The sequence below is a fragment of the Embiotoca jacksoni genome, unplaced genomic scaffold (assembly GCF_022577435.1).
Source record: "Embiotoca jacksoni isolate LCO1_2020_lvr unplaced genomic scaffold, fEmbJac1.0.p SCAF_31, whole genome shotgun sequence".
NCBI lineage: Eukaryota > Metazoa > Chordata > Actinopteri > Embiotocidae > Embiotoca > Embiotoca jacksoni.
Genome location: NW_027185383.1, coordinates 1,484,775 through 1,507,447, shown reverse-complemented (window position 1 = coordinate 1,507,447; position 22,673 = coordinate 1,484,775). Strand labels below are relative to the sequence as shown.

General features: G+C 39.3%; 1 protein-coding gene across 4 annotated transcripts in view; it reads left to right on the top strand.

Annotated features, from left to right (window-relative positions):
- Window positions 1-10,312: 10,312 nt before the first annotated feature.
- The window catches only part of LOC138207403 (solute carrier family 12 member 7-like), a 34,686-nt gene continuing 22,325 nt past the window's right edge, over window positions 10,313-22,673 (top strand). For all 4 annotated transcript variants that reach the window (XM_069164606.1, XM_069164605.1, XM_069164604.1 and 1 more), the window contains exons 1-3: window positions 10,313-11,131; window positions 19,982-20,073; window positions 20,551-20,676. In XM_069164606.1, the coding sequence (XP_069020707.1) occupies window positions 10,993-11,131; window positions 19,982-20,073; window positions 20,551-20,676 (357 nt within the window). In that variant the 5' untranslated portion in view covers window positions 10,313-10,992. The remainder of the gene's footprint in view (window positions 11,132-19,981; window positions 20,074-20,550; window positions 20,677-22,673) is intronic.

The window sequence follows — 22,673 nt, the reverse complement described above, 5'->3', positions numbered from 1 at the left end:
TAATGAAGAAAATGAGCTATTTCAATAACAGCAGCCAGACCGCAGTCTATATTAAAGCTTTTCTCTTTAACTTCGGTTCCTGCAGTCTTCTTCATCACGTCTGTTTTTGAGAGTCAACAGTGTTTTGATCTCAGCTTTCAACTGGTATCAAAGTGCTCAGGGTCCCTTGCTGCGCCAGAAGCCACACAGACAAAGACCAACTTTGTGTTTTGTTGACCTCGATCGCTCAGCTTCCCAGGATGCATTTCCGGTCCTTCCTCTGGCCTATCACAGATGTGTTGAGGCTTCAACTGAAAAGTCCCCGTCAGTCACCCTTTGACACACATGAGGAGCCATGCACAGGAGGTCACGCGGGAAGATGCACATTCATATAAGGAAAACACACAAAAACTCATTTGCTGTTACTTTGCAAACTTTCCACTGATGTAGATTCGATTCAGCAGGTTCTGATAAGGAAAACAGACCAAGACAAGTCTTAAAGACAGACAGTCCAACCGTCATGAGCCTGCTTGGATTGGACATGACCTCTTGCTGAATGTATGTCACATAAAGAAACTATGAACCGAGATAAAAATTTAAAAAAAAAACATGCTCACTGGGTTTGGTCCAGGTTTCCTAGAGAAAAAAGGCAAGCATCGCAGCGCTGTTAAAATTCACAGGGCCCTGTTGCAGAGGCGGCACCTGGCACAGGACCCCTGTGAACTGCTCCGGTCAGTTACCCAGGCTGTCAGTCAAAAAACAGCCATCCAGTCAGTCAGGCATCATGCCACTCAAAAAGAAGCATTGAAGCTGGTGAGTCATTACTCCATGAGGCAGACAGGCAGCTAGTTTGGTCAGACAAATAGCTACCCATTTAGCCAAGCAGTCCATTACAGCAGAGAAGCAGGTTTTCTGTCACTCAACCACAGTGTCAGTCAAGCAAAGTTTTACAGTTGATTCCAGGATTCTGGCTCCTCACATCAAGCAATAGTTCACCATGTTTGGAAATAAGCTTATTTGCTGTTTTAAGGTGTCTGTGTTGGCAGAAAGCGTTCAGGCACAGTGTGGAGCTGTTTTGGAAGTGCTCAGAGACCATTGCACAGTCTCTGCACTTACCAGCATCAAACACAAGAAAATAGACTTGATGCATGAAAATGGGCCTCAATATCATCTGGGTGGAACCAAAACTAGCTGCGTGACACGATACCACTAAGGGTGAATGAGAAAATATGCTTGTCCATTATCTGCGTGAACTGCATATTTACAGATTAATATATGTAAATATATATATATGTACACACACACACACACACACACACACACACACACACACACACACACACACACACACACACACACACACAGCACTGTCAAGCATGAAAACATGCTGAGGACATGGATTGTGTACTCTGTTGCATAAATTGAGTATGGAACCCGCAACACTTTTCACCTTCAGCCACCATCATGGCCATGTAATGAAATGGGAGAGACCACCAATGTTTTCAAAATGCAGTAGTCAAGAAAGCCGCAGTTTTTGGAGATCGCAACGGTACGGTAACTGTTATCTGATTTAGGTGCTGTTTTTGGTGCAAAATAACATAGACTCTGAAGGGTTATGTGCTGAGTTGCCGCGTTTAAAGAAACAAATCCTGTCTCTTCAAATGCTTCTGCGCCAATTTGTACACCGTTATATTTTCTGGGGCAGTTATCACACCATAAAAAACGTTGAATGACAGACTCCCTTCTAATGCCGACACTCTACAGCACACATATTGCATTTTTTTTCCCATGCAAACATGTTTAGTAAATGAAAAACTGAAAGCTAACTAAAGTCGGTGGGCAGGACGTAGTACCGCCGGGTTTCCAATCAGATCCCCTTCTCGCTCCCTCCCAGCTTTTCGAAATAGAGTCACTTCCAACTCCAAACCGCCCAAAACTAGCAAGGTGGCGCCAGACAAAATCCGAACTCGAGGCTTCATAACAGCCACTCACTAACCAATGGGTGAAATTGTTTTTTAGTCAAACCATTGCTATAGGTTTCTTAATAATGGGTGTAGTGATTTATAGTCATGTGTAAAATCAATAGTAGAGTGATAATAACTAGTACAAAACATACATTATTGTCATGCGTAGTAAAAAGCTGTTTCTCAGTGCTCTGTGAAACTCAGCAGAGTCTGCAGTATTTAAATGGGCCCAGGTGCAGTGCAAGGAATTCCAGGCCCCTTGACCTTGATGTGTTGAACTTAGCTCAGTATAACCTGGCCCCTTTCAGAGGGCCCCCACAGAGTTCGAGGATGTACTCTCCTTTCCATGTGCCACACTTCTCAGCAAGCCACTGCATACATCGAATGCTTCAGAAGATCTGCATCAGAGTCGAAACCTTCAACATGTTCTCTCCAACCAAACTAAACTGAGTCACCCTACTTTGCTTCTATTCTTTGCACGTGTAGTCATAACTGTCATCTCATGAGTCTTTAAATAATGCTAGTTACAGGCCTGGAACACTTAATCCATGCTATTTAACTGTAAGGGAAAGTATGAGTCTTTTCATAGCAAATGAATAAATAGTCCTGGCTGGTATTTGTCTAAGTCTAACAACATACTCCTGTGTTGCCAGTTTTAGCGATAAAACCTTTTTGATTGTGTGTGTTGGTCAGTAAAATACAGAAACGTCAAATGGACGTAGCAATTATGAGGGTTTTTGAGATATGTTTGAAATTTAGACACAGCTGGCCGTGCCTGAAACACACCAGTGTGCGTGTTTAAATGTGTGTGTGTTTATGTGTGCGTACACCTTCACGGACAAATGTGCAGTGGTGCATGTGTAGAAATGAGGCACTTTCTAAATATGACTCGTGCAATCACTCTCATGCTTTATGGCTGGCTCTGCTGGCGGTTAACTCCTGGGTGGACACACACTATGCATGTGGCCTAACAATCACTGCGGGCCAGGATGAGAAGTAACGTGTGTGTGTGTGTGTGTGTGTGTGTGTGTGTGTGTGTGTGTGTGTGTGTGTGTGTGTGTGTGTGTGTGTGTGTGTGTGTGAGTGTGTGGTTGGACTTCCTCCTCTCAGCCCTCCACCACTCATAGATTTAGACGTTGTTATTATTTTAACATAGTTAGCAGCTGTGTTTTGGTGGCGAAACGTGGTAATCATCTGCCCACTGCGGGGTTTTCTGTTGATTGAGGCGTATTTATAACTTTCACTCTACTTTCTCATGACACAACACAGATCTGGAAGATTCTCCGAGTCATATTTAATCAGTCTTTGTGTCAGTCCCGATGGAATCATTAGGTATAACTCAGTATGTCCGAACTTGTTTGTTAAACTCTAACAATCCACAAATCAGATTAAAACACAGTTTTTGGAAAAGTTTTTTCTCCTATTGTCCATCAGAAACTCATGCTCGTTGCTTAAATTACAGTGGTGTGAAAAAGTGTTTGCCCCCTTCCTGATTTCTTTTTTTTTTTTTTTTGCATGTTTGTCACACTTAAATGTTTCAGATCATCAAACAAATTTAAATATTAGTCAAAGATAACACAAGTGCAAGTTATTGCAAACGCTTGATTGCAGTTGTTGTTGCGAAGGGTGGCCCAACCAGTTATTAGGTTTAGAGGGCAAACACTTTTTCACACAGGGCCATGTGGGTTTGGATTTTTTTTCTCCCTTAATAATAAAAACCTTCATTTAAAAACTGCATTTTGTGTTTACTTGTGTTATCTTTGATTAATATTTAAATTTGTTTGATGATCTGAAACATTTAAGTGTGACAAACATGCAAAAAAAATAAGAAATCAGGAAGGGGGCAAACACTTTTTCACACCACTGTATGTTAGTTGTTAATGTTTAAAAAGGGTTGCCATGCTATCAGCACGGTGTCCTAGTTTTTTCATCAAGCTGCTTTGAAATACAGCACAGGCTGACTTTAGCATGCTAACATGCTTTTAAGTAGGTTATGTTTCCCCTTCCATCATTAGTTTAACATTTTAGCTTGCTAATTAGCACTAACACAAAGTAGCCTACTATTAAGGCTGATGACAAGGTTACTGTTGTTATGTTCACAAACAGGTTTGGAACAAATAGAGTGTGTACCAAATACATGGTAACCCATCCTGCTCCAAGTTGTTGAGATAAGAACTTCTGACCCCCAGGTACAACTTAGTACTGTCAAAGTACTGTTTAATTCTAATAAAATATGAACATAATCAGGTAGAGAAATGTTCTTTCCAAACATTTTGTACGTCCCTCAGGCCATCAGCATTTCAGCATTAAAAAAAAAACTATTTTCAACAGAACCACACCTAACACAACAAATTAATATACTTATTTTTTAATGGGTCAGTGCCTCTTCACTTCAGATTATGAGATAACAGGGCCAAACATGCACCCCCACCCCTCCGATGAGGCCTCTGAGGCTCATAATATATTCAGTCCTAAGGTAATACAATGCAGATGGGTTTTTTTTTTTTACCAAAAATGTGAAGACAATCTATTTGCGGAAGAGCATTTCCCACTTACATACCATCCTTTAGAGACACCACTAAACTCAGCATTTGCAGATTGTATTAATGTGCCCTGATTGTTTTTATTTATTTTACATGTGCTACATACATTGCTGAGACACCTATTTACTTTAGTTAAATCAGTATCCACAAACACAGATGAATGTTTTTATTTTTGCGCCAACAGGTTTTACCAGAAGGAAAGAGGGTCACTGCCAGTGCTCTCCCACTCTGCCAGAAAGTGAGTGGGTGATGACAGGTGACAGAAATATGGAGGAGAACGATATATCTCAGTTACAAAATGTTTTTAAACACCCTTAACAAACATGTCTATTGGACCACGTACTGTAAACGGTCACATTTCAAAGCAGGTAATTGGTGTTAGATCTTGCCTCGTGTCTGGCACTGTCTCCGAGTCCTGCTTGTACTGCTTAAAACTCCAGGAGGGCTTCGGTCTCTAAAATACCGCGCTGCACAAAAGTCCCTCCGCTCACTCTTGTGATACAAGATTTCAGACTCATTTTTCTTGTTGCTAAACTGTCCGTCTTAGTTACCTCTCGCATTTTTATTCATACTCATACTGAAAGCTCTTCATTTCTCCTTTTTTTTTTTCCACCATAGACATCCTCTAAGTATTTGTCACCAGAGAAGTGGTCTGTCTTGTCTGTTTTGTTTCAAGAAGCTGACATTAAAGGGGAACACTGACTTGATTTCACCCCTAGATTGCACTACGAAACATTTTTTTTTGCAGGTGGAAAGTATTTTGAGGACGATGAATTCTGGCTCCTCCACTCACCTCCCACCCACCAGACGCACTTGCGCACACATACTGATCCCAAACTCAAATTATGGGCTTGGCATCTCTACCTCTCCTCCTGTTTTGTTGGTAACCCACATGCAGACCTCCAGTGCCAGTAGAGTGTGGCAGAGGGTCACTGTTTCCCACAGTCCTCCGAGATTCACAGACTTTCTTCTTACCCCCTGATCCTGTGCTGTTGGTTCCCACTCGAAAGCAAAATTTTCCACTTGCACCAAAAATAGTTGTCTGACTCCTGGCCATGCTTGCCTGGTGCCCTCCTGTCGCTTACGGTGAGCTGAGTACACACACAGACTCTTAATAGTTATGAAACTAATTCATTTATTGTTGTTGTTGTTGTTGTTGTTTCTTTTACCGTGACGAAAGAACACCCGGTTTTTGTGTAAGAGAAAGACTTTGAGAAAGTGGGATGAAATAAATCAAAATACTACTGGGTGTTCTGGGCATTGCGTCATCAAGAGTGGGCATGTCACTAAAAAAAGATGAGGGATGTGGACAAGGTAGGCACTATATGATCTTCAATGCTTCTATACAGTATAGTACTTGCCCAAAAATACCCAATTTATTATTTGATGAAAAGCTAACATTTTAAAATAATGTGGTTTGAGGATTATATGGCCAACTTGGTGTCTCTACACTTAAAAAAAAAAATGCTCTAATAAAAAGGTTCGCTTCAGTAACACCACAGTTAAATTCCACAAATGTGTTTCCTCAAATGATTTGAATAAAATATTTTCTCTCAAACTTGAACAATCTTTTTGTTCAGAATTTTATATTACCTACAAGTAAATGTGAGCAAAGGCTAACTGCTACTTAGCTAAACCCCAATTTACAGTCAAATATAGTAACTTTCTGGTAAAATGAATGTAACTTAAACAAAGTGGGTGGCTAACCAAGTAGCTTTATGTTAGTTCAAGAGAAGATTTCTTACAGTGTTGTGTCAAATTTAACATGTATGTAACAGTAAAATATTTCATCTTTAATAAGATAACTTTTCAGTGTTGCTACGTTTTTACAACAGAACTCTTACGCAACATGGCGGCGGCAGAGACGCATCTCACGATATCCATGCAGTGAATGCCAGCTACCTTTAGCCACGTTTGAACTATGGTACAGCTCTTAAATGAATGAACAGCCATTAGCCAGAAATTATAAAAACAAACTCAATAAATGCACTTTTTATTTCAGTGTCTATGTGACTGCGTTTCTTAGACTATCATTGGAATGCTGATCTTTTATTTCTTCTACGATGTTCCAGTATGTTAAAGACAGGTGCATTTCACAATTAAACATTACAATTGTAAGTTATGTTTTTTATTTAACTGCTGTCTGCATGAGCCCATTTTTCTCCATTTATCAAGTTGTCATGTGTGCTTCAAAAATAAGAATTAGGCAAATTGCTGAAATTATCAGTCATGTTTAATTTGATGTTAATTTATTTGCATGTATTTAGTTTATTGATATTACTTTATTTGTTTGGGTGTGTTTCATTGCTGTTCAGTTTTCTTGTTCTGACCTCTGTTGATGATTTGGATAAATCAAGACATTTAGTGCATCAAATGGAAACTTTTTCATCTTACTTAATAAATCCAGACATGCTTTTTAAGAACAACAAGGATCATTATAAACAACCACAAAACAGCTCAAAGGGTTTAAAAGACCATTTAGTTATGTAATATCTAACACACAATCTCAGCAACAATCTTACTTCATCAAGGGGCAACCTGCAATTATTTGATATCAGTTTTAAAGATTAAAAGTTGTATTCTTATAAAGAATAACTTCAGAAATCCTCCATATCCACTCTCTGAGTAAAAAGTGCATCGGAGCCCCAATAAAAAAACAAGTCCTGTTCACCTTGATATTGCGTTTTGTGGTCTGACAGCACAGCACAGCCAGTTGAAATGTATCCCGTGTGATGACACAAGAGGTCGTCCAAACCATCCAGTATATTTGCACAGCTACCTGGTTTTGGAGTGGGGGAGTCTGTAAACAGGTAAAAATGCTACAAATAGAATCTATAGCCACTTAAGAATATAGTCTTTAGGGAGGGCAGCCTGTTCCTGGGTCTGCGTCAGCACTGACCTTTTTGCTGTTTGCTAAAGGGATTTGATTTCACCTCTACCTCACTCGCTTTTACTTTTTTTTCAACATTCACACTTAAGCCATCTGAGGAGGATAAAATGGCAGTTCTGTCCAGGAAGGAGAAGCTGTGGTAGCTTAGGCATGGGCCAAGTGATATCACAACACTGATATAAGAAATGTTTGGCATTTTCAAGCAAAGACACACAAGGTTTTGCATCTTGCCAGGCAGCTCTTTAAGAAAGCATGCATACTTGTAAATAATATATACATTTGGACATACATTCCACAAGGAGGTCAGAGGGCAGCACAAAACATGTGCCTTGCTAAAGGTGAATTCCAGAGTGCAGATTCTTGTTGTTACAGTTGTCTCTGCTCATTACTACCTCCTGCTGTGAACCATGTCTAAAACCTATTTGCAAACACCTCCCACTGTTTGCTTACACACTATAAATATGCTTCCCTGTGAATTGGACATTGACATATTTTCAGTTTCTACAATTCATCATCAGATATAAAGTTTGGCCCTCATAAACCCACAGCACCCTCTGCTGGCATTATAAAGACAGACCTGAGGACTTGTCACTTGTAGCCTTTGATCATAAACGGATCTGTAACAATACAAGTTGTTTGTGTGAGTATTTTGTAGAATCACCAATAGTCATCTCTACAATTTTGGTATTTTATTTTTTTCCATATCGCCAAACTCTATTTTTATGGTACAGTATTCATATATTTGAGATAATCCGATTTTATTTGGGGTGCTATGAAAAAAAGTTGGGATGGTGTGTAAAATGTAAATCAAAACAGAATGCAATGATTTGCAAATCACATTAACCGATATTTAATTCAAAATAGACCAAAGACAACATTTTGAATTCTGAAATGGAGAAATTTTAGATTTGATTCCAGCAAATATATTGGGACGGGAGGCTGTTTTGCACCACCTCTTCTTCTAACAACTCTCTGGAAATGTTTGGGGTCTTAAGAGACCAGTTGAATGAGTTTTGAAAGTGAAATATTGTCCCATTCTTTCCCGATAGAGGATTTCAGTTGCTCATCAATTCAGGGTCTCCTGTGTCGTATTTTTCATTTCACGATTTGCCACATTTTTTAAATGTGTGACAGCTCTGGACTGCAGACAAACAATCAATGTTTTCATCAGGAGTTTTAATGTCACACTGTGTGAGAGGTTGATGTTTTTACACATGGTGCGAAAGCCCAGAAAAATGTACCTCCTTTCAAAAAGAAAATCACTGTTTTGCCATGTAATACTTATGTTAGAGAAATCTATTGATGTTCGAAATAATCGCATGAGAAAAAGCCCTAGAGGGTAAAGAATTTAACATGTACAAGTGTTTGATTTTTGGCCTCCGGAACATCCATCTTTATTGTCCAGCTGTATCCGGCCATAATGTCTCCCAACACAGATGAGCTCCACTTTCCTTTGGTAAGTTACCACTGTCCATGTCCATGTAAGTGTACTGGAACAGCGTGAGTGACAGAGAAATTCTGAAAATGATTTGAATTTAGTGTGGAAAAACACACAAGGACCAGTTTAAAAAAAAAAAATAAAAAATCTTAGTTAACTAGTGTCATGAAGAATTCTTAATAAAACATGATGTAGGTGAGGCTGATAAAAAAAAAAAACACTTACGAAAGAATGTGGCAGCAAAACTACTTGCTGATACTTTCCTCTGCTTCAGGTGTAATAACTATATTATTGTCCCATAGCTTTTTCTTATTGTCTGTTGTCTCCATTCAGTTCCTTCGCTCGCGTAGTTTCTCTTCTTTCTTTTGCAGATGTCCCGTCATGGAGCTGCATGTCTCTGCCCTGCACTTGTCGTCTCCACCAACAGTTCTCCTCTTCTATCTCTATGCTGTTCTTTTCTCTCTCTGCTCTCCTCTCACCCCAACCGGTCGAGGCAGATGGCCGCCCACCTCTGAGCCTGGTTCTGTCGGAGGTTTCTTCCTGTTAAAGGGAGTTTTTCTTCCCTCTGCTGGAGGTTTTTCTCCCTTAAAGAGGAGTTTTTTCCCTCCTAGCTTATGTGGGAATTGTTGAATTGTTGGGTTTCTCTGTATAATATTGTAACGTCTTGCTGTAAGGACTTTAATGTGTTAAGTGCCATGAAATAACCTATGTTGTGATTTGGCGCTATATAAATAAAGTTTAATTACATTGAATAGCTTCTCTTAGATTAGCTGTGTATTTATTGGTGTAAAAGTACATTAAATAATTCATAGAGCTTGAAGGCATGTATGTAACCACCAAGAAAAAAAACCTCTTTAAAAATTCAAGTAACATTATTTGCTGTGTAATTACCAGCTTAATGAAAAAAAAAATGAGGATCAATGGTGAGTCATAATTGTGTGTTTGAAGATTTTGTAGGTCTTAACCCAAAAAAAACAACCAAAAAAGTATTTTCAAATGATGGCTGGTTTTTGTTTGTTTTTTAACATTATACCACTAACAGAAATGCTACAGAAACACATGCTGACAAGTAGAAATTTAAATGTTATACATGACTCACTTTTTAAAGTTACATTCACCTGTATATGTAATATATAATACATTTCCATTGAGCTTACAGCACATCAAGACAAAGATCCCAACTGTTTAAAACATCCGTGAGTAAATGTGCCAATAAATTGATCATTCCCACAAACAGAAAACAATTCATGTTTACCGGTGAGCATTGTTATTTAAAGCTCACTGCTTTCCCCCGAGCCCCACCCTCCATTGTAGTTTCTGCTGGTACTCAAAATACAGGGGAAAGTTTTGTGTTCAAGGTTTCCAAGGTGTTTCCTTTGCTGCTACAATGTGTTTGCGCTTGAGTGCCTCTGGTTTCATGCCTATGTTAAACAGCAGCACTTCCCCACTACCCATAATGCACTGTGGGAAAGGTAACGCCCTTTTTGTTTACCTGGAAGAAAACCAGAAACGGCAAGTATACCAGCCTGAAGGGAGAAGAGGAAACAACACCAAAGAGAAAAGGGAAGAGAAAAGGAAAGACTTCGTGTTTAAATTGTTAAATATCATCCAGGTGTTTCTTTTTTTTTTTAGTGGATTTTAAAGATAAGTTGGATACTTTTATAGATACTTAGGAGTTTGTTTCTCCACCTTCTGGCATTACAGAGGTGAGAGAGAGAAGTGGCACGGTTGTAGAGGGAGGAGCTGCAGGATTCCCTGTTCATATGGTAAACAGAGGGTCACATGGGGCAATAGTCTTGGAGCAGTGGGGGGGAAAGAGAGGGAAAGGAACAAGGAGAGAGACTACACTGGAGAACTTTGGCCTGCCTCATGTGTAGGAGGTGGTGGTACTTTTACCGAGAGTTTAAGGACACTGGATTATACTGCAAGGAGAAAAAAAAAAGAAGATATGAAGTGATATGTTGTAGTGAAACTGAAAGTTGAACTGCCTCACCAGGGACCCTGAGAGGGTTCAAGTCTTTTCATTTTGCCTCCCTTTGATTTTTTTTTTTTTGTCTTGCCCGTGGGGGTGAAAGTCCAGCCACTAGTGTCATCCTGTCTTTGTTTTTTTTTTGTTTTTGTTTTTTTTTATCATTGGACAACTCTTCATAGTTTCTTCTGGTTAAAAGAACAACCAAGATGCCAACAAACTTCACTGTGGTGCCGGTGGAGGATGGCAGCAAAAGCGGGGATGCAGCAGAAGGAGGCAAACCTATCAGTCTGGGCAAAATCTTCGCTGAGGAAGATGATGTAGGCAACTCACAAGAACCTCTCTCAGGTAGGACTCAGCTGTGAGACTTTGACTTGCTTGCTTGCACATATGCTAAGGGGGGGATCCATTTATGGGGTTATCAGGGGGGCTATCCCAGCATGCACTCTGGTAAGGATAGGTGAGCAAGTTTGATAAACTGAATTGCGTCATTGTGTAATTGAACATGTACAAACGGAAGTATGCTGACACAATCAAATACATGTTAAGGCAGGCACATGCTTTACACACTCACAAAGACACACACACAATTTTTGGGTTCAACTCGCCAGAACCTGCAGGTTATTTAGTGTGAAGGGCCTGTGTGCCCTCGCTTACGTCTGTGCGACCCTGATTGATGGTTGGGGCTCTTTGCTTCATCATGGCTGTACTGTAGGCAATAGAATATTGTGTATTTATTATAAAACAATTTAACCAATAGGACAGTGGAGTGCAGTAACTAAAGAAGCAGTGAAGTTGTGAAAAAGGGTTTTAGGCTGTCAAACTGTAAAAGATAGAATTTTATGTAATTTAAGGCTGATTATGTAATCCCCCAAAAATGATTGCCACATCATCACATAATATCCTAAAATATGCATATACTCTGCACTGCCTTAATCTCCATCGAAAGAGAAATTGTAGCATCAACCAGCAGAACTACACAAGATGAACTAAATGTTTTTTTTTAATCCATTTAATATGAATTTTATGTCTGTCAGCCAATAAATGAAATGTACATTTCCATTCATATAATAATATTATATCACCCAAAACCAACATCATAACTAATTGTCGCATTGATCCCAGTAACAGTCAATTTAACAAATGTTTTTCAAAACTGGTACATCACTACATTGGTTAAAACTAGCTTCTAGCTAAAGGGGGAAGAACACCAACTCCATGTGTGTGTGGGCGTGAACATAAAGATCACAAGGACACGCTAACTCACAGCAATCAGCCATTTTGTTTGTAAGGTCAACTTTGATTTGTTGGTAAAGAAGCTATTTAGTTATTTAGTAACTGCCTGTTCCACAGATATCATGTCATGAACAGAAATATATTTTTACTCATAGGGAATAATTCGACTGTAAATTCAGTTTTAGCTTTAGCTGAGGCCTTGTTCATCCTTTCGCACCTGTTTGTGGTTCTTTTGTCTCTCTGGGATTCTTTCACAGCTCTTTCGGGCCATTTTGCATCTCTTTCTGGTCCATGTGTTGGTGTGGTCATTTTGTCTCATTTGGCATTTCTTTGAGACCGGACTGTTCAGTAATCCATGGCCCATGCCACCCTTCTGACTCTACATGTGGCCAAGGCGAGTTGTGCTTATCTTCATATTTGCATGTTGCAGCATAATCCACCATAGCATGATTGTTGTTGTCAAGCAGGTTGGTGCAGCATCAGCAGGTTGGTGCAGCATCAGCAGTAAGGCCAAGCTTTCAGTCTATCTGTGTTGTTATGTTCCAATCATCACCTATGGCCATGAGCTTTTGGTTGCGATCGCAATTATGAGGTTTGTGAATACATGGGGCCAAAATTTGTTTTCCCTGTAGGGGCTTTCGTGAGGAGTTCAGTCACCTGGATTTGATTTTGATTTTGATTTTATACACTTTATTAATCCCCGAGGGGAAATTTCTTCTTCACTACAGCAGGGGGGCTCTCAGGGGGGAGATGCTGCAGCAGGCTGCCACTAGCGCGGCACCAGGTAACCTGACCTGAGGTGCATGTTTTTGGAGGGAGCTCATGGTCCGCCACTCCACAAAAAGGAACCAGTAGAAGTGGTTTGAGCATGTGATTATGATGCTGCTTGGGCGTCTTCCATCGGAGGCTTTCTGAGCACTTCCAACTGGACCTTGAACACACTGGACTGATTAAGTGTCTCATCTGGTCTGGGAATACCTCGGGATCCCTCATGAGGAGATGGATAACATAGCTGGGGAGAGGGATTTATGAACAAACTTTCTTAACCTGCTGCTGCCAATTTTGCATGGATGGATGGATGGATGGATGGATACACACACTTGTTGTTGAAAGCATTACAGTATTTGAATGCACATCTTACAGAAGCAACTGTCCCAAAAAAAGACTGCAATATGTTTATTATTTTGTTTGGTGTTGAATCTACTATTAGAATATACTTGTTGAGTTTATTTAATCCCGACTAAGTGTCAAAAGCATCAAATCCCACAATTCAACTCATTAGCATGCTTCTATTATACCCTCCCTTGCTTATAAACACACACATTTTTCAAGACCTGCACCTAAACTTTGCAGTCTCAAGCACAAAGTGAGATTACCTCGATGAGACCATCAAGGTTGATGATGTCACTGTGGTCTCTCACCCTCTCAACTAAACTATCCCTTTATTGAGATTGATGTAAATGATTAAACATTCAACTTTGTTCGTGCAGTGCAATGGTTCCGAATGCTTATTTGTTTTACTGTATGTCCTGCTGATACAGGCAGAAGACACAGAATGTGCAGAGCTCAGAAGGACACACACCCTCAGATAGACACACACAGTGCTGATTAGACAAGATGCAATCTGTATGAACAATGACATCTCTGTACAGTCATTTTCCAAAGCAGTCCCCTGTGACATGTGTCAGGTTCCATATTGTCCAACTTTCTGATTATAGTATAAGATTACGGCTGCACATAACACACAGTATATTGCTGTCTTGGTTGCTGTATAGAAGCAGTTTACTGACAGGTTCTTACATGCATTCAGATTAGTTCATCAATAATGATTGACTGTGTTGCTTGAAGTCAAGAGTTACTTTTAAAATGAGGACACTTTAACGTAAACTAACACAAGCAGATGAAGAAATTTTAGTTTCAGGGTTGCAGTAAAAAGTGAGAATGGAGAGGAATAAAATGAGGGTTATCTAAAAGAAAATCAAGTAGGAAAATGAATACCACAGTTATGTCGCGATGAGAAATATAAGGGCCATTGCGCTCTTCGCTCAGTTTAGCACAAAAACTGAAAATAGATTTATGGGTGCTAGTAGGTGGATTTTGTAACAGTTGACAGACCCAGTCTTTGTGCTGTTTTCAAATCAGCAGCTCATGGTATCAGCATATTTCATGCATGCATGTTTTTATCAATCGTCTCATTTAACTCTGCCAGGCATTCTTGAAATGTCCGACTACTATTTTAAGACCCATTTATCGTGACCTTTCATTTAAAATGCAATTTGATTAAAATATTTTCTACCTTTATTGCAGTGGCTGAATATTACTGCCAAACTTGAATGGGTCCTCCTCTCTTTTTCAGGGTTAGGATGTAATCACTGAAGCAAAACCATGAGATTATAATGCCATTGCCTCTTGCCATGTAACTCCCAACATTGTTAATCATATTTAGCCTTGTTTCCCACGTGCTAACCTTGTGAGGTGGGCACACTGCCAATAGAAGCTGCCATACTGCTGACAAACTTCTCTTGTGCAGTGATTCTGAAGGAAGTTTATTTTTAGTTCAGTTCCTTGAGACTTTTCTTCAGTTGGCCCATCACTTAATGGTGTAGGAAGTGTAATGGACATAATGGGTTAACTGCAAGGCACATCATGACTTTTGATTTACTGCTGTTATTTCTACCAAAAACTTGTTTTCCCAAATTTTGGAGTCAGGAGGGTCACTCCCAAATGCAACATAGTTATTTAGAAATCATGAAAGTGGTTGTAATTAGGGCGATCATTTTTACATACCCGACTGGTCTTACACGCTTTATGGCAAAGGAAACCAAAAAACACAAGAGGCACTACTTCTAGGACACGTTTAGTGTCATTTTTCAAATTGTTGTTTAACATATATCTGTTTTTATTACCAAAAATAACTCCTTATTTACAGCCAGCAAGGCTGTGCTGCTTCTTGTTTCATCATGATCAAAACAAACCACAGACTGGTTGATCGGATAAAATGGAACAGCCAGAACAAATGGACAGGGTTCATGGAAAATGTGGTCTCATCATGGGAATGAGGAACATCAGTTTTACGCACATTACCGGTGAAAAGAGACAGCACTTTGTACATATACAAGGCCTGTGTGTTGAATCAATATGATTTAAAAAGCATTTAAAGAGATTATATTTACAAAAGATTTAGCGCTTGGATTTGATATTACAGTAACAGACAGTCGATTTTTCAAAGCGAAATCACTGTTATGATTTGTTTCGTAACTTTTAGCGCAAGATTGGTTCAAAATAAATTATAATACCAAAAAATAATAACACACGTGTCATATTACACATGTTGTACTCCATTAATTGATGTCTAAAAATTAACTGACAATAAATAGAGTTGAACACACTGTAACGTACTTGATGAACTGAGTTTCTCAGACACTGTGATGTTGTGTATAAAGAAATATGGACATCTGCTGGTCAACACAATTACTGCATTTAAGTCTTTTTTTGAATTTTTTTACTCCTTTAAACTCAGAATAAATGTGATAAATAAATGCAATGTTAAAACCAGTGTACACTCTTCGGTGTAAGGCTTGAGGTGTGTGATGTGTGTCTGCTTGTGTGTGTTTAACTGCTTTTTCTAGATTTCACACTTTATCAATCGTTCAGCCTTTTGACTTCTCTTAAATATAAATTAACAATCAATTAAACAGGCTGAGACTGATGGGAGTGCATAAATTAAGATCAGCATTAGATTTTGTTGATGCATGAATTAAAACCATAGTTACAGTAGTTTTGAAAGTAAAGATCAGCTTCAGGAAATGAATGCTCATTGTACATCTACACACCTACAGTTTATATCATAGACTCCAGAGTCCAAGAGACAGCTCAGCAATATGACGTTGTTATGAGGATGAAAGGATTAAAGGAGATGCATGTGAACTTTATTTTTGCATATTGCTAACTATGAGTGCACAGTTTATGCGGGAACATCTTATTAAAAGGGAGGAGAGAAACAGAAAATGTCTGGAGAGCAACTGACAGTAAAACTTCTTCATTCATGTAGCAAAGACCAGAGTTTATGTACGCAAAAATATTCAGAAACAAACCAGTTCTGTGGACTGATCAAAAAGTCAACCTCTAAAAAAATAGAGAAAAAGGTAGAGGGCACAAAAGGAATAGCTCACGACCTAAAGCATCACCATGTTTGACATGTGTGTTATGGTTTGGGCACACCTGAACAGAAGGTGGTAGCAACACAATGAATGCAGACATGATGTATACAGGAGCATGATGTGCGCTTGGATCCTGCCAAATGCATTACAACCTTCAAGACGGCAATTCATCGTTTACCAGAGCAACCACTAATACAAAGAAAAGCAGCCAAAGATGTTTTCAGTGTGAAGAGGTGGAAGATCGTCGGCTGATCTCGATCTGATCGAGGTGTGTTTCACTCGCTGAACACCAGGATAAAGATAGAGACCCCCTAACAAACAAGAACAGTAGTGACACGGTGACTGCAGCATCCCCGGCTGAATGATGGCCTGGCGTCTTTAACTGTTGGTTCATTTATCTTTATTGAACTGGACTTGAATCCATGAATTACTTTGAACACACCGTAAGAGCTATGAAGAAAAAAATAAATAAAGACAAATGTTATTGAACACTGTTTAGCATCTTCCCTATCTTTCCCGCTAACATGCTCCATATAACGACGCGCTGGTGCATTCCAGTGGAAACAAGTTTGTTAGCTTGAGCTCTTTCACTGATGACACAAAAACAGGAAAACCGTAGCAACCTAAAACAATATTTTCCACACTGAGCTTGAACAGGTACTCACCTTGTGCCCATATTGCCCAAGTGCTGAACTAACAAAACCGTAGCCTTCTTCCTTTTTTAAAACTTCTTCCCGTCCCTTTAGCGAGTTTTCATTTCGTACCGCTCCTTACTACCTACTTCCGGTTTTGTACCTTCAAAACAAAGGCGTAACAGGAAAAGCACCGACTGCAGTGACAAAACGTCCAAAATAAAAGACATAAAAAAGGAACAAACTATTAAAATACTCTCCACTCTCAGATCCTCCACAACATGATCAATCTGTTTGACTTCATGTAAAGTTTGATCTTTATGAGGGCTATCCCACACAGTTCTTTGGATCTTTATGTTATATGTGTGTGTGTGTGAGCAACCTTCAACCTCAATGTAGATGCTTAATCATCTGTTAATCTCAAGTTTACTTGTATTTATTTTATTGTTGTTTTCACACCTCCCGCTGCTTTTTAAGCTAACCTGAAAGTTTCCAGTCAGTTTTCTGCCATCTCTTTATCTCTAGTATGTTATTCAGTGAATAGTACAGAAAATGTCGGTGGTTTTTTTCAGATAATGGTCGGCCTATATGTGCCCGACACTGCTGCTGTGTTCCAAACGACATACTTCCCTTAGTACACTAATAAGTAGTGCTCTTATATATTAGGATTCTTACTTGTTTAGTGCAGGAGTTTCTACAGAGTAGCATTGTTTCAAATCGCACACTACTGTTCTGCACTGACTGGAAATGACCTAAAGCATGTGAATGTCACCCTGCAAAATATCTACAGCTTTAATAATTTGACCCAGAATTGTATGTGTTTTTGTTCCCTCTGTTTAACACACTCAATAAACGCACCCACCGATTCTTCGGTCCAGCAGCAGATTCTGAAAATGATTGACGCCGGTGGCCCCGCCCCTTCCGCTACGTAGCCAAGATGGCGACCGTTTAGCATTAAAGTGTCCGGCGTTTCACACTTCTTTTTCGGACTGTTTTGGGTGCATCATCCTGACAGTGTCAACGCACTGATGCTCTCAAAATTAGTACACAAGTACATCATGTGGAACAGAACTATTGTTTTAGATTAAATGGACTTGTCAGAAGCTGTCTGTGACCAAGTCTCCTCACATAATATCACTTAATATTCATTCACTTTCAGTGCAAAGAGGGCAGACCAGTCTTTCCGGTTTCCCGATATTCTTCAGTCAGTCAGATGTGTTCTCTTATGTCATCAACACTCCCAAAATAGTTAAACAAATTTGGTGCAGAATGCTGCAAAGCTCTCTGAATACAGATCTTTTTCTTATTTTAACTCCAGATTTTTCAGGAAGTTTCACTCAGTTTGTTTAAAAATCAAAGGATCTGGCTCTACGTTTTCACAGTTTCCCACTGTGGGCATGGATGATCGAGAAAACAGTTGTCATGCTCAAATGATCTTCTTTGCTCATTGTTGCATGCTACATTTTCCTAAAATCCTCACCATGTCATGTGCTTCCACAGTACACTGTTCCTTCTAAACAATTCATCTTCAGTGATCTGAACCAATATTAAGCCTTGGGTGTTTTCAAGGCGATAGAGATGACCCGACAACAGTGTCATCTAGTGTGATAATATACCACAGTTAATAGGCTGAGACTGCATGACAACCAGGGGCAAGAGAAACAAAAATGAGAGGCAGTTTGAAAGGCACTGTGCTGCTCTGTCTTTTTAAGGTTGACGTCTACAAGAGCAGATTGCTTAAGGCTAAACTGTGGACAGAGTATTTGTCAGCCAAAAGTGATCCCTGCTGCTCCAGAAATAAAAAGATTGTCCCTCTTATCAAAACATTTTCGAGACCTAATTCTGAGGCACGCTACAGTAGCTCGTTACCCATTCCTGAGCAGCTCGCTAAAGGTTGGAGCAATATGCCATCTTTCCCACAGACAGACATACTTGGGCAGGATACAGTCAAATTAAGCATTATTCATTCATCAATTAACGTGTGGACAATCTCCCCTCGCTGTCTTTCACCATTGTCCGCTCCGCTCGTGTGAATGTAACGATGGTGGGACATGGAGGGTTGAGTGAAACACACCAGATCAGAGAGACTTTCACACTGAACAGAAAAAAAAATTGGTGCTCATAAATTAGGTAAATAAGATAAGTACAATATTTTTTTTCTCTGCACTGCAACAGCGGGGCCAAAGCTATACATTTTTTTGAATTTATAGTGTTGAGACCCGTGTTCTTGTCTATACAGATTGTTGGAGCTGAAGTGTAGAAATGGCTTCGCTGGTCCCAAACTTTAGGCTGTTTTTACACAAACTGAAAGAAAAATATCCCAAATCATGTAACAAAGGCAAGTTAAATTATATATTTGGGATTTTATATTTATTAGTCCTAAAGTACCTTTGTCAGAACCAAGCGGCAACCAATAGTGACGTCACCCATTGGTTTGTGAACGGCCATTTTAAAGCCTCGAGTTCAGAATTTGGCCGGCGCCATTTTGCTAGTCCCGAGCGGTTTGGATCCGGTAGTGACCATATTTAGGCACGCTAGGGGGGAATCTGACTCGATCTAATTGGAAACCTGGCGATACCACCTCCCGCCTTACATTATCCATAACCTGACTGCACCACAGGCCTGTCAATCAATCAGACACACACCCAAAAAGCACGTCTTTTTGAAGCTTATTTCATAATTACAGTATTAATTTCAGATGGACTGCTAGAAAACTAAAAAGATGGAGGGAATTTTACTGAATGACAGCGAGATCACTCGTGGAGAAATTTTAATGAGTAAGAATTTTATGAGATTAGTGGAGTGGGAGTCTTTGGAGCCGGAGGCTTTTTGGAGCCGACCTCGAGCAGCACCCGTTGATGTCGCAGCTTAAGGCACTTCCACATCGGACTCATTTTTCAGAGCTGGAAGCTACATCGTCTTTTATGTATGTCAGAACTCTATGATGTTGTGTTCAGACTAAACACACAAGTACGGTCGTTCAACTTCGATATTGTCGTCTCCCGCAGACACATATTTGCCTCCTTTCGCGTTGCCCAGCGCAAATTCACGGACATTGTTGTAGCTGTTACCAGTACTACATAGGAACAGTAATCCTGTTGCCTCACCTCTCTAAGCTGCTGTATCCGTGGTCTAAAACTCATGGGTGTTTTTATTGTGTATCCTACCAGGAGATGACAATCAGAGAGAATCCAGTCCATTCATCCACTCGGACAGTGACAGAGAGCACTATTACGAAGGCAAGAACATGGCCCTGTTTGAGGTAAGACCAAAAACTTGCTGTTCACCAGAAGAGTCTGATTTATTTAATCTACTGTATGGTATGGGAAGATTGTATTATGTTTTAATAATTAGGAATAAACACAAAAGTCATGGACAGCATTACGTGATCAGATTACTGCAGGTTTTAAACTTCCAGATAATATTAAAAATGATGATGATGATGATAATAATAAATATTTACAGACTGCTTCTCAAAACTGAAGTTAAAATTTTGTTGTTCTGCTTCAGGATCTTTAAGAACAGTAGGCTACTTTATTACAGGTCACAAATAACGCAGTGAAAAAGGCCACAGATAGCATTTAAAGTAACGGATCTTAAAATAATTTCTAAAAAAACACAGGGAGCCAGTGTGAGGATGCTCAAACAGAAACACAACAGTCAGCTCTTGATTCTGGTTTAAAGCCTGGGACTATGCAAACTTTATTTTCATCAGTTTCCTCTGCCTCTCTCTCTGCAGGAGGAAATGGACAGCACTCCAATGGTAGCATCACTTCTCAACAAGCTGGCCAACTACACCAACCTGACCCAGGGCGTTCGAGAGCACGAGGAAGCCGAGGATGGGGTCAGGAGGGTCGCTGTCATGGTATTGGCCTCTTTTTTTCAACCAGGGGACATTTTCATTATTTTCTTTAATTAAGTGTGCATGTTATGAGTTTGCATGATCTTTAGAGGAGATTAAGTTTTGATTCTTAAGCATCGTGTTCGCTCCAGAAAACCATTCTGGCTGGATTCTTACCTTTTAAAGTGGTCAGCACAGCAGATTACATCCTGCATCACTACTGGCCTCCATAATGTACACAGTTTTGATAGGCAGACCAATTGAACCGCTAACATACTCCATAATAATCCAAAACAAAAAAGTTGCTGTGGGCTGTTTCAATTCTGTGTTTTTTGTTCAGTTTTTCTTTTACCTTTCTCTGATGTGCAGGCCTTTTCTGTTTAATAAGAACACTTATTTCTGTCAAATTCATCCAATCGTTCCTAATCTTACTCATTTTTCAGGAATGTTTAAGAAAAAGAGGATGTAGGTGTGATTTAGGTGTAAGATGTAGCAGAAAGAGTATTTCAGTCTTCAGGCTTCAAATACAGTTTAAATGGCATTTAGTGCAGATTCTAATCTCTGGGATGATATCACGAGGGAATAAAACAGCTCATAAACATATCTAAAGAATGGACTGTATTATGAGACAGAGACAGGCTATTCTGTAAGAATCTTTCATCTTATAAGATTTATTATGAGCTAATTTGTACGTATTCAGATTTTATTGCATTAACCTTTTACATGAACATGATTAGATAACGTTATAAGTTACTGTCATTAAGTTTCTTTTTAAATATTTTTTACTACATTGTTGGTTTAGAAAAAGTAGGAGTTAATCAAAACTTGAATTATGAAAACATGTATTTCACTGGAGTTTTCAGAGCTTTTAATTTACACAGTGTAATAGTCAGTCTCCTCTCCTTATAAATATCATCTCACAAGTCACTGTTTAGTCCATAAACTGGCAAAAGAAAATACTGAAAATGTCAGATCTCAGAGAGATTTCTTCATATTATGCACATTGTCTGACCAACAGTCTAAAACCCAAATACATTCAGTTTAGAAGAAAAAGTAGAAAATACTGGAGGCTATAAATACTGAATCATGAGCATTTATTTCTATAAAATGCATGTGTGTGAAATGGTTCTGTTTATCTTTGTCATTTTTTTTTTTAGGTGGGGTTATATTAGGTATCCATGTATCATCTGCAGTCGATGACTTTGGTGTTTTAAAGGGTTATTTCTGATTTAAAACACTACAAATGTACACAGTAACAAACAATCTTAACAGATCGAGGCAGCGGTAGACCAGTGACTCCTGTGGTCTGGGAGGTAAAATCTTATTTTTTTGTCAAGAAAGTCATTGAACTGTGACGAGAACATACACCCTGTGGATCTAAAGCCACACTTTCCTGTCAAAGAGGGTTGTCTGACATAGAAATATTCAAAATACACAGTACACTTGAACTTTTTTTGATTGCTAAAATGTGTTTTGTTGCTGACCTCGACCACAACAGCACATTGCTTAGCTTCCGGGGCGGTACTGCTGCATTGCTTTTCCAAACTGGGAACCTGTACGCACCTTGTGTGTCACTGCTTGTTTGATAGATTACCACAGCATCATTCAGGGTGCTGCACAACCCAAAATTTTAGGTTGTGTTTTTTTGTATTTGAGTTTCTTTGATGACGCTACTTGCCTGCTTTACGATGTAAAGAGGTTAGCTGAATACTTTATTAAAACATAAAGTGAGCTGAGAACAAGGAAAGTGAGTCAGATGGTGAGACGGAGAGAGAGAGGACAGAGGTGTTAAGAGACAGAAAAAGATTACCTTAAACTTTTATCCCCATTTAATAACTTGAAATTCATGTGACAAAGCTGAGGACCTTTCAAAAGTCAGCATAGGCAGCCTGTTTAATGCTCGCTACCAGCTTAATCAAAGCTACATAGTTCAGTCACTGTATTGTTTCTCTGATTAACACCAGGTTTTATCAACCTATGAACAAAGTGAAAAGATCAGTAACAACTCCTTAGCCCTCTGT